Here is a 12,883-nt window from a genome sequence, read left to right on the forward strand (position 1 = left end):
AAATAGGCTCCAGGCTCTGAGCTGGCAGTCAGCACAGAGCCCGACGCGGGGCTCGAACCCACGAACCGCGAGATCATGACCTAAGCGGAAGTCGGACACTTAACCGACTAAGCCACCCAGGCGCCCCAACACTTAATGTATTTTTAAACCACTTTATGGAGGCATGATTGACATACTAAAAGCTGTACAGGTTTAATGGATACAACTTGGTGAGTTTGGAGATAAGTATACACCCATGAAACTATCACCATCATCTTTGTCATACCCATCACCTCCAAGAGTGTCATCCTCATCTCTATTTATTTTTTTAACATTTTTGTGAAAGCTTATTTATTTTGAGAGAGAGAGAGACAGAGAGAGAGAGAGGGAGGGAGCACATGCATGCATCAGCTGGGAGGGGCAGAGACAGAAAGAGTGAAAGAATCCCAAGCAGACTCCATGCTGTCAGCGTGAAGCCCAACACGGGGCTCAATCCCACAACCCTGAGATCATGACCTGAGCTGAAATCAAGAGTCAGATGCTCAACCCACTAAGCCAACCAGGCGCCCAATTTTTAAGTTACTATCATTTTGTATTGTGACAAGAACACTTAACATATGATCTACCCTCTTAGCAAAGTATTTTAAGTATAAAATGTTGTATTATTAACTACAGGCTCTGTGCATAAACACTTAATGTAATTTAGTTTCCTAATTTTACTGATGAGGAAACCAAGATCCGGAGAGGAGAATGACTTGATCAAGAACATACAAAGGGATTAGAAAATTTTACTGGGAGCAAAGGTCTGCCCTGTGCATGTAGAGTATCTATCAGCATCCCTAGCTCTACCCACTAGATGCCAGGAGCACCCCACCATACACCCTAGTTTGACAACCAAAAACATTACCACATGCCCCTGATGGACTAAAACCCTGCTGGTCGAGAACCACTGCCTTACAACTTAATTCCATGACCACATCACTATCACCAGGTAACAACATCTTCCATTCTTCCCATATTTTGTCAGCCCAGTCTCTCTCTTGAGTATTTTTTTTTAATTTTAGAGAAAGAGAGAAAGAGAGAAAATGGGGGAGAGGGAGAGAGAGAAAGAGAGAGAGAGAGAGAAAGAGAGAGAGAGAGAGATTGAGAATCTTGAGCAGGTCCCATGCTCAGTGCAGAGCCTACCACAGGACGCAATCCACAACCCTGGGATCATGACCTGATTTGAAATCAAGAGTTGGATGCTCAACCAACTGAGTCACCCAGGTGCCCTCACCCTTGAATATATTTTAAAGTGTCTTGTAAGCATTATATATTCTCCGAGTTCTGCTTTTCCCTAATCAAAGGCCTAGGAGTCAGTTTGTACACATATAACATAGATTAAAAAGCTGACCTATAACCAGCGATGAAGTAAACCAATGACTGTAAAATATGTGGCAAAGGTTCTTCAGCAAGAACATAAACTCATGAAGTAAAGAAGGACTTTGGACTCGAGCTACTTCCACACCAATATAATCATAAAAGTGACCTGTCAGGAGCTATTGAGAAAGCTGATATTTCCTTGGCTTTCTCGTTTTCATTTTTGGAAATGAATATTTGCTCTCTAAATTTTCATTTTAAACATGGAACTATGTTTCTCCAAATATTCCATTTTTGAAAATGAAAATATGCTTCTCCAAAACCCAAATGTAAACAGGCAATCAAATGTTGTGAAGTACATATTATATTCAGATGTGAAGAACTAAGGAAATACATGTATTATCTTCTATTAAAGATATTTTTGTGAAGATATATTTGTTTCTCTTCTCATTCAGAAAAATAACTGGCTTCCAATTAAGAAATAAAAAGCTAGGGACACCTGGCTGGCTGAGACAGAAAAGCATGCTATTCTTAGTCTCAGGGTCGTGAGTTTGAGCCCCATGTTTGGTGTAGAGATTACTTAAGTAGATAAATATTTTTAAAAATAATCCATAAAAATAAATAAAAGATACCCCATGTTAAATTCTATTGCCTCATCTTTTAGTAATTATGTATTTAACTTAGCATTCTTGTGTTATCGGATTGGTACTGTTCGAGTGTTTCTAGGATTTTGTTTGTGCAGAGTGGTGGTAAAGTGCCTGTTGAGGGTTATGAAAATTGAAGAGAAGCAGTAAATTAAAAACCTCCCAATCCTTAGGTATCATGCACAGGGTAAGGATATTTATCTTCAGTGTTTTCTATCCTATAGCTTGTAAAAGTAACTATAATCAGAGTAAGATTTGTCACTTAGTATTAGATGTATTTTTTTCCTTATGCAGTAATATTTCTCACAGGAATATTTAGCACCTATCATTTTCAAAAATTTAAGATTTAGCTTTACCCTACCTTTGTCAATGAAAAGCACTAGTATAAAAGTTTCCAAGGTATGAGGAAGTGAACTGAATAAAAGACAAAAAGGATTCTTTTAAATTTCCTGACAGTTCACTTTATAAGAATGCATTTGTAGTTATACTCCCTTTGTGCCTAGTCCTTTTCCTTAAAGAGAGACTTCAATACACAAAAGATATACTCTTAGATTTGGTGGTGTTGAAATCCAGTGGTGAGAACCAATCTGCAGCAGAGGTGATGGCAGAGTCAATCATTAAGAATGACGGAATGGTGAAGAGCAACACCAGAGGAATTGTAAGGGGGTGGAAAGTGCATGGATCTGCAAGGCAGATCTGCTCCGGGATTTGGATCTGCCACTGCTGACTTTGGGCAATCCACATGATTCAACTGGACTGTAATTTTTTCAATGTATAATTAAGTCAGAAGGACCTATAGTGACCATTCTAACTCCAATTCTTTCTGTATCCCTAATTTAAAAGTCACTTAGGGGGCACATGCACCCCAATGTTTATAGCAGCACTATCAATGATAGCCAAATTATGGAAAGAGCCCAAATGTCCATCAACTGATGAATATACACAAACACAATGGAATACTACTCAGCAATTAAAAAGAATGAAATCTTGCCATTTGCAACAACATGGACTGAACTGGAAGGTATCATGCAAAGTGAAATAGGTCAGTCAAAGAAAGACAGGTATCAGAAGATTTCACTCATATGTGGGATTGAGAAACTTAACAGATGATCATAAGGGAAGGAAAGGAAAAATAAGATTTAAAAAAAGACAGAGAGAGAGAGAGAGAGGCAAACCATAAAAGACTCTTAAATATACAGAGAACAAACTGAGGGTTAATGGGGGTGGGAGGAGGGGATGGAAAATGGGTGATGGGCATTAAGGTGGGCACTTGTTGAGATGAGCACTGGGTGTCATATGTAAGTGATAAATCACTGGATTCTGCTCCTGAAGCCCAGACTATAGGGTATGTTATCTAATGTGAGAATAAAACAAACAAGCAAACAAATAAATAAATAAAAATAAGAGTTACTTAATGTATAATCACTCCTATTTCTTACCTCTCTGCCCAAACTTCTCTCTTGTTATAATCTGAGATGTTGGACCTGAGACATAATTAAATTTCATTTTCACTCATTTTTACTTAATTCCAAACTCCCCTTTATATCACAATTTATAGTTATTCAGTTCTTAATTTTGAGTCCTCTTCCTCATGACTTTGAGTGAACTTTTTCCAGGAAATGTACACAGGTAGTATATTTCCTGAGACCTGATATATTTGAGACACTCTGTTGGCTTCATTCACATGAACTTCAATTTATTGAGGTGTGGAATTCATGCATTTTTTTTGTAAATGTATTTTTCTCTCAGTCATAAAAACTGTTCCATTTTCTCTTCACATTTATTCTTCTTTCAACTGACATGTTTTTTTGACTGAGAACTTTTTTCATTCCATATCCCTAACTCCATGACAACAGGATATAGCTTATTTTGTTCATAGCAGAATCCTTGATAGCTCTCACAATATGTGATGATATGTGGGCACTGAAAAATAGTTCTGAATGATTCGCTGCTCTTTCACTTAGTCTAGATTATCATTCACAGAGACTTTTCTCTGATTTCCCTATTCCAAGGTTTCTCTTGTTTTCATCTTCTTCTCTTTATCTCTTTGCTATATATTCCAGACAATCTCCTAACTTTGACACATATGCTGCTGGCTATGTTTTCTGCATTGTCGTTTCCATTATTTACTGCTTAAAAGACTTCCATCCTGGGGCTCCTGGGTGGCTCAGTTGGTTGAGCATCTGACTTCAGCTCAGGTCATGACCTCACGGTTCATGAGTTCAAGCCCCATGTTGGGCTCTGTGCTGACAGCTCAGGGCCTGGAACCTGCTTCGGATTCCGTGTCTCCCTCTCTCTCTGTCCCTCCCCTGCTCACACTCTAATAAAGGTTTAGAAAATTATATTAAAAAAAGAAAGATTTTCATCCTGCTCCCGAGTTTTCAACTTTTTAAATTCTTTTCTTCTTCATCTCCGTCTGATACCTGTCACCTTACATTGTTGTGTTTTTGCTTCATTTTGATTATTTATCTTATTTTGTTAAAAAGAGTAACAAAATATTTTTTGCCCATCTTAACCATGTTCTATTTTTATTATTGTAGTAAAGTTGACATACAATGTGTATTAGTTTCAGGTGTACAACATAGTGATTCAACCGTTCTATACATTACTCTGTGCTCATCAGGATAGGCATAATCACCACTGTCACCATACAATGTTATTGACTGTATTGCCTATGCTTCTGTAACCTCTTATTTTGTAAATGGAAGCTGGTACCTCTTAATCCTCTTCACGTTTCTCTGTATTTATGAGTCTGCTTCTGTTTCTTTCTTTATTCATTGGTTTTGTTTTTTATTTTTATTTTTTTAAATGTTTTATTTATTTCTAGGAGGGAGAGAGAGAGAGAGACAGCGTGAGCAGGGGAGGGTCAGAGAGACAGGGAGTCACAGACTGAAACAAGCACCAGGCTCTGAGCTGGCAGTCAGCACAGAGCCCGACGCGGGGCTCCAACCCACGAACCGCGAGATCATGACCTAAGCGAAAGTCGGATGCTTAACCGACTAAGCCACCCAGGCGCCCCTGGTTTTGTTTTTTAGATTCCCCGTATAATTGAAATTGTATGGTATTTGTCTTTCTCTGATTTATTTCACTTAGCATAATACACGCTAGATTCATCCATGTTATTGCAAACAACAAGCTTTTATTCTTTTTTATGGCTGAGGGGCTCCTGGGTAACTCAGCTGGTTAAGCGTCCGACTTTGGCTCAGGTCATTATCTCATGGTTTGTGGGTTCGAGCCCCGCGTCGGGCTCTATGCTGACAGCTAGCTCAGAGCCTGGAGCCTGTTTCAGATTCTGTATTTCCCTCTTTCTCTGACCCTCCCCTGCTCATGCTCTCTCTCTCTCAGAAATAAAAATTTTAAAAAAACATTATGATTGAGTGATATTTCACTGTGTATATATGTCATCTTCTTTGTCCATCTATAGATGGACACTGAGGTTGCTTCCATATCGTGGCTATTGTAAGTAATGCTGCAATAAACATAGGGATGTATATGTCTTTTCGAATTAGTGTTTTCATTTTCCTCAGGTAATTACCCAGAAGTGTTACCAACGTATTTTGAGAACACTAGACAAATACTTTCTAAAATTTTCCTGAAATACATACTCAAAGGTATTTATCTTCTCCATAATTTCAGATTATTTCTTTCTTAATTAATTTTTCTGTTTATTAATTCTTTAACAAAATATAGATAGATAGATAGATTCTGTATCTTTCCAGTAGATTTCAAATATAGAAATGGCTAGAATTTAAAGGAAATTTGAAAGAAAGGGAAAGAAAAACTTAGCCTTAGAACTAGAGTGAATGTGATTGAATAGTGCCAAGAAAGCCCTCTCCCCTAAAATATCGCTCATTCAGCTAATGGATTTCAGATATTAAACAAGGGAGTTCAGTTGGCCTAAAACTTTTTAAAATACAGACATTATCAGTACTGTAATTACATTCAATGGGTTAAGTCACCTCTTAATGTGCATTAACTTATCAAGTCACTTCCTGAGAACATACTTGAAGAAATACAAGGCATCTAGTTTCTTTTTTTTTTTTTAAGTTTATTTATTTTGAGAGAGAGAGAGCAGAGGAGGAGCAGAGAGAGAGAAGGGGAGAATCCCAAGCAGGCTCTGCACTGTCAGTGCAGAGTCCAACACAATGAACCATGAGATCATTACCTGAACTGAAACCAAGAGCTTGCCACTTAACCAACTGAGTCACCCAGGCACCCCAAGGGCATCTAGTTTCTGTGGGAATTGGAGTAGAAGAGTCAGCATCAAGAGAAGAAAAAATATCAAATCATTATATTGTATGCCTGAAACTATACAATGTTATATGTCCATTACATCTCAATAAAACTAGAAAAGATAAAATAATCTTTAAAAAAAACTTAAATAGTGGTGCCTGGGTGGCTCAGTCAGTTGAGTGTCTGACTTTAGATTTCAGCTCTGTAAGTCTGAGCTTACAGCTTGGAGCCTGCTTGGGACTCTCTCAATCTTGCTTTCTGCCCTTCCCCAACTTGAGCTTTCTCTCTCTCAAAATAAATAAATAAACACTTAAAAAAAAAAAGATTCTCTCCCTCTGCCCCATCCCTTGCTTACACACTGTCTCCCTCTCTATAAAATAGAATTAAATAATAAATTAAAAATAAAAAAATTAAATTAAACAAAAAAAGTAAAACTTACTAAAAGAGAAGCCTGAGGATGCAAAAGACAAATTCTACTCTCTCGCAATTCAGTCCATGGAGGGTCCCAGCTAAATCAGCCCAATTCCTTTAAAAGTTTGAAAATGACAATCCTGACGTTTCTGAAGTGAATTAGCATTTCTAGCATTTCTAGAATGCTAGAAAGGGTTCTGAGAATGGAGGAAAGTAATATGTTTGCTTTTACCTACATGCTTTAAAAATTAAAAGGGAGAGGGACGTCTGGGTGGCTCAGTCGGTTAAGCACCCACCTTCTGCTCAGGTCATGATCTCACGGTTCTCAAGTTCGAGCCAAGTCAGGCTCTGTGCTGACAGCTCAGAGCCTGGAGCCTGCTTCAGATTCTGTGTGTGTCTATCTCTATGCCCCTCCCCACTTGCACTCTGCATCTCTCTCTCTCTTAAAAATAAATAAACATTAAATTTAAAAAAAAGTTAAAAAGGGGAAAGGTAAGAAATGAAATTCTGATTGTCCAAATTACTCTTTGGTAAGTGCCCTACATTTAAATTTTTAAGAAGTTACCAGATATTCAAGTTAATACATGGCTAGTGTAGATATTTATAAGATAAGAAATTATGATTGATAACATAACCATTTTTTCATTAATATTTTACAAGCTTTTCTTCTCCCACGTTGTACTGGATGCAGACCTCTGTTTCTGTAAATGTCATCAGCCCATATCTCATGGCTATGCTATCAGCCTTCCATTTCAGTCATTTTGAGTCAAGATTTGCATGTGATCCAACTGACATCTGGCACTTTTATAAAATTATCCAAATTTTCTTTTGAATATGTATTTGAAGAATAGATCCATTAACACAGTTGTTTAACAACTGGAAATAGCAGTTATATCCTTTTTGGGGAAAAAATCTCAATATACTTAAACTGAGAAATCATTCTGGAAGTCTTTGATTAGTTGTATTATCATTGAACCTTCATTTTAGTTTGTCTTCTTGGTTGGGTTGGAAGAGATTATATTTCGTTGTTTAGTGTGAAAAAATATGACAGCAAGACTTTATATCTCCCTCTATAGATTCTTTACAGATTAAAAGAAAAGTTTCAGTTTTCCTTGCGACAAGATAAAGAGAAAAATCAGGAGATCCACCTCTCACCCATCACGTTACCGCCAACACAGTCTGAGGCAAAGGCAGTCAACAGCATGGTCCAGCCCGAGCAAGCCCCAAAGGTGCTGAATGTGGTTGTGGACCCTCAAGGCCGATACACTCCTGAGATCAAAGCTACCACCGCTGTTTGCCCTTCTCCTTTCAAAATGAAGCCCATAGGACTTCAGGAGAGGTAAGAGCTTTTCCATATAACCCCCTACAGCTTCCTTTTGTTGTTGTTGTTTTTTTTAAAGATTATTCACCAATTAAAAATGATAGAACCAGAGAGATTGCCATATTGGATTTAAAATTGCTCATCACAATCTTACTATGTTACAAAGAATCTATGTTACAAAAATATTTTAGTTACATCAGATTCCATTTAGCTAGTGGAGACTCAATCCAAGGTTATCTTCAACAAAACAACAGCTTCTATAATCATTTACTGAGTACCTTTTGAGGGCTGCTGATGTAACATAACACTATCTCCTTTAATTGTCACCAAAACTTTGGAAGATAGAAGGACTAGGAATAAACTTAAGGTATTTCCTATCAAAGTCCACATTGTTTGAAGTAAAGTGGGAAGAATCATTGTCACAACTCAATTTTTTTAAAGTTTCATTTATTTATTTATTTTGAGAAGGTGTAAGCAAGGAAGGGTCAGAGAGAAAGGGAGAGAGAGAGAGAGAGAGAGAGAGAATTCCAAGCAGGCTCCACACCATCAGCACAAAGCCTGATGCACACCTTGAACTCACAAACTGTGAGATCATGACCTGGGACAAAATCAAGAGCTGGATGCTTAACCAACTGAACCACCCAGGCACCCCAAAAATCATTTTTTATAAAGTTTTCTCACTGTTTCTTCTGAGCAAACAGTAAATTTCAAATTCCATGACATTGATTTTTTTTGCCTTACCTGCCTTTGTGATGTACTTATATTGACACATTTTCACATAAAGCAAAGCCAACATATGAAAACCAGGATGCCTAAGGCCCATAAAGGAGCTAATTCTTTACTTCCCCAAAAACATTAAGTAAAGCTTTCCCATGTTATTCCTTAAAATAAGAGCCTGCATGTTTATATTTAAAATATGAATGGGGCACTTGGGTGGCTCCATTGGCTAAGCACATGACACGATTTTGGCTCCGGTTATGATCCCCGGGTTGTGGGATCGAGCCTGCATTGGGCTCCATGGTGAGTATAAGAGCCTACTTAGGATTCTCTTTCTTTTTCTCTCTATCCCTCTCCCCTTCTCCCCCATTCACTCCCTCTCTATTTCTCTCTCTCTCTCTCTCTCTGTCTCTCTCTCTCTCTCTCTCAAAACAAAATGTTTGATATTATATCCAACACTGCATGTGAAGGTAGTGAGGGAACTGAGAGGCTTTAAAGGTACAACTCCCTTGATTCATTCTCCTCTTATTTTCCTATATTTTCTATCACTGTCCTTTTTGTTGCCTTAGGTTTTCAGATCACATCTTTAAATATATTTCCCATAACACACACACACACACACACACACACACACACACACACACACACACACCACATCCCTTCAGAAAATATAACAACTTCAGAAGACCAAAGTGGTCATTCAAACTGTTTGAAATATTGTCAAAACAATGAATGAAGTAAAAAGAAAGGGATTTGTTGCAGTTATCTCTAAAGTCCTATAAAGGGAAAACACTTCAACTCCATAACAAAAGAAAAACAGAGAGCAATCAAGTCTTCCTTCCTTCCTCATCCCCTCACATACTCATTGGTTTCCTGACGGATCCCTGTGAGTCTCCAGGTGCCATTTTCTTAGTTGGGTACCACAACACAGCTGTAGACAAGATGGAATGTTCTCCTTGAGACTAACCAGGACATCAGAACTGGATTCCAGAACCAGCTCTGCCCATTGCTGGATTGAGGGGCTTCATGTACGTAATTAATCTATCTGGGCCTTACTGTCTTCATCTGTAATATGAAGGGGTTGCACTTGACTTTTTGCTTCCTTCAGGCTCTTTTGCTTCTGTCACTCAAATTAGTTTTATGCATTGATTTGCTTCAAAGTGAAACCTCAAAGCCGGTATCTGAGTATTGGTGGTGGGCCCAGTGGCAGAAGAGATCCGCTCTGGTGAAAGCAATAAGGTGGTCATTTTCTACAGATGATTTAAAGATGATAATAAAACTACCTGAAAGTCACATTAACTTTTATTATCATGTGCTGCCAATTCTAAGCCAGGCCAGTGGTGAAATCCTCCAGGAAGTACCTATTGCCAGAATCCTGCCTTTTGTCGGCCACTGCTGCTGGGCATGTTTGGATTTCAAGCAGCATAAGGTTAACTATGCCTTTATTCATTTAAATGAAGTGAATGTTTGAGAAGGGAGGGTGCAGGGATGGTGTCTTACTCATCTTTATGGTCCATGTGGGGACTCTAGCAGAGTAAGTGTGTAATCAGTGTCAGAGAGATTCCCTGCCATCTGGTCTACAAACTTCCCCTCATCCCCACCTGTCGCTGCCCACTTTCTTCCCACCTCAGAGGAGGGGAAAGCTCTTCTGTCCACAAGGGCTTGGTCAGTCACTCCCATCCCTGATAGCTCACTCCATCAATTTTCCTTCTCCGTTTGCCACTGTGTCCTCTTTGATAATGCTGCCCCTTCAGCATAGATTCTCTTGTATCAAAGAAGCTTCTTTAATCCAATTCCTTCTCTGGTTGCTGTCTCTCCTTCCTTTCTCAGAAGAGTGTCTTATTAATAGAGTGGAGTGTATTTGTTGCCTCATTGATCTTTTTCAAACTTTAATCCTTGTTATTTGCACACTTATAAATTTATCAGTGGTCTGAACACCAAGTCCAACGCACATATTTCATTTCTTTTCTCATCGAGCACCAATGTCTACTTCCTTCTAAAACCTTTTCTTCTTTTGGCCTCTAAGACACTTCCCTTCTGGCTCTCGAGTGCCCACTGTTAGGTTCCCACATACATTCCTTTCTTGCCTTAGCTTCCAAGCCCCTTCAGAGAGGCCAATTTGAGCTCTCCATGTGAAAGGTAGCAAGAGAAGAGGTGGTTGTGGCAGGATTACTTAGGGAGGTGGGTCCAAGGTGAGGAGAGGGAGTGGGGAGTAGGAAGTGCATCTGGAGAGGGGAATTCAAATGTCACTTCCTTCTAGAAGCCATGCCAAGCTCCCTGTACTCCCTTCTCCTTTTTCCTCTAGCCCCCCTCATTCAGCTTCATCTCCTCAGCCCCCCTCTACTTTAGCTCCAAAGCCTGTGTGCATACAATATTTACAGCACTTCTCAAGTGTAGGTAAAACTAATCTATCTTACCCATAGACTAGGCTTCTTAAGGACACATACATGGTTTAACGGTCCCTTTGTCTCTTACATGTAGAACATAATCCCTGAAAAGCAACAGCTGCTGGAAATAAATGGCTTGCATGAATGAATGAATGATTAATGTTATAATGAATAACTCGCAGGTGAGCTTCCAGTGATTGTAGGAAAACACTTTGCTTTTCCCAACACCCCTTCTTCCTCTATTCTCACCTCATTTTTTCTTCCTTAACCCCCTGCTAAGATGGCATAGTGATGTGTCAAGAGTGGTAAAATATGACCGATGTAGTGTTCCGTTCAGCCAGAAAACATTTCTGAGAGTTTTAAAAGCCTTCAAACTTAATTTATGCTTATCTGCTCAAACGGTGTCTTTAAAATAGACTTGTGTTTTATATCCCTCCATCTCCTGATTCTGTAGTGAAATAATAATCCTTTGTTTATTGCTTGGAAGTCTGGCTTCATTAAAATCACCATGAGACCATAGAGGCTGAACTCTGAGTCACTTGTCCCCAAAATATTTTGGGTCACGCCATATAAATGTCTCATCTCTGATGGAGAGGATCTATTCCAGTGACATTATTAATAATAAAGTATAATTTAAAAATAATAAATAAGTAAAAGAAAATATAGAGGCTAAATGTGTATGCTTTACCTGAACACAAAGAATATATCCTGAAAATTGTGAAGATAAAGGACTAGTTTCCAACTAGTCCCCATATCACATTGATTCTTGCTCCTCGCATTTTCTCATTATTGATTTCTCTTTTTGTAACCATCACCCCAGGCCCAGATCTCATTTGTTCTTATTTGAATTACTGTGTCTGGTGATCATAAGAATAATACCAGGACTAGCGCATGTTATATATTTCATTTTATTTCATCTCCTCTGCCTGATCTAATCCTCTTCTCTCCTTCTTCAATTCATACCATACACTCTTCAGATTTATTCTGCTGCGACAGTACTGCTGTGTAAAAATCCTCAAAAGCTCCCCTGTGCCTACAGGTGAAGGCACAGAGCAGCTTGCTGGGCCTCAGAGCTCCTGTACTATCAGACCCTGATCCTTCTCTCCAAATATGTTTGCCGCTTCCCCCAAACTACACCTTCCATTTCACCCGGTCTGTTCTCCAGTGTGTTATGTTCCTGTTTACATTTGCATCTTTGTTCGCCTGGTCCCTCTTCTCTCTCCTTCTGTCTATCTCTAGTCTCAAAGTCCCAGCCAAAACTTACTTCCTACCATTGGCTGTGACACTTATCCATACCCACAGGGATTCTTAACACCCCTGAATTTTCACACGCACTGCTCCTCCAGCAGTGCATTCTTATTTTCATTAAAGAATAATTATTCAGAAACTAACACTGGTTTTCAAGTAGCTTGTCCTGTCCCTTCACCAGCGTGGAAGACCCTTCGGGACAGGTAGAGGCTCTAAAAGCTCTTGTGTCTGCCTTGTTTCCTGGGACCCTGGTTCACTGTAAACACTAGAAGAACATTATGGACTTTATTAATTAATGTGCTTTTTCATCTGGAGATCTCATATGTTTCCACAAGAACAAATAGCCTAACGATAAACTACAGGGCCAAGTCTCTGTGCTAATGTTGCTTCTGACATTCACGAAACAAGTGATTCAAAAAGTTGATGGAGTCCTTTGTTGTGTAGTTTCTGCAATGTACAAAACAGGCCTGATAATATCTGTTCTGCCTTTTTTCAAAGATACAATAAAATTAACAATCGCGGGGCACCTAGGTGGCTCAGTTGGTTGAACACTCGGCTCTTGATTTCAGCTCGAGTAGGGTACC

At 39.0% G+C, this 12,883-nt stretch overlaps 1 protein-coding gene across 1 annotated transcript in view; it reads left to right on the top strand.

Moving 5' to 3' along the window:
• The window catches only part of PTPRR (protein tyrosine phosphatase receptor type R), a 141,173-nt gene that overhangs the window by 39,575 nt on the left and 88,715 nt on the right, over nucleotides 1-12,883 (top strand). The window contains 1 exon segment of the mRNA XM_039245606.1: nucleotides 7,703-7,965. Within this exon segment, the coding sequence (XP_039101537.1) occupies nucleotides 7,703-7,965 (263 nt within the window).

Source organism: Hyaena hyaena, unplaced genomic scaffold, assembly GCF_003009895.1.
Source record: "Hyaena hyaena isolate Hyena2069 unplaced genomic scaffold, ASM300989v1 scaffold_262, whole genome shotgun sequence".
Taxonomy (NCBI): domain Eukaryota; kingdom Metazoa; phylum Chordata; class Mammalia; order Carnivora; family Hyaenidae; genus Hyaena; species Hyaena hyaena.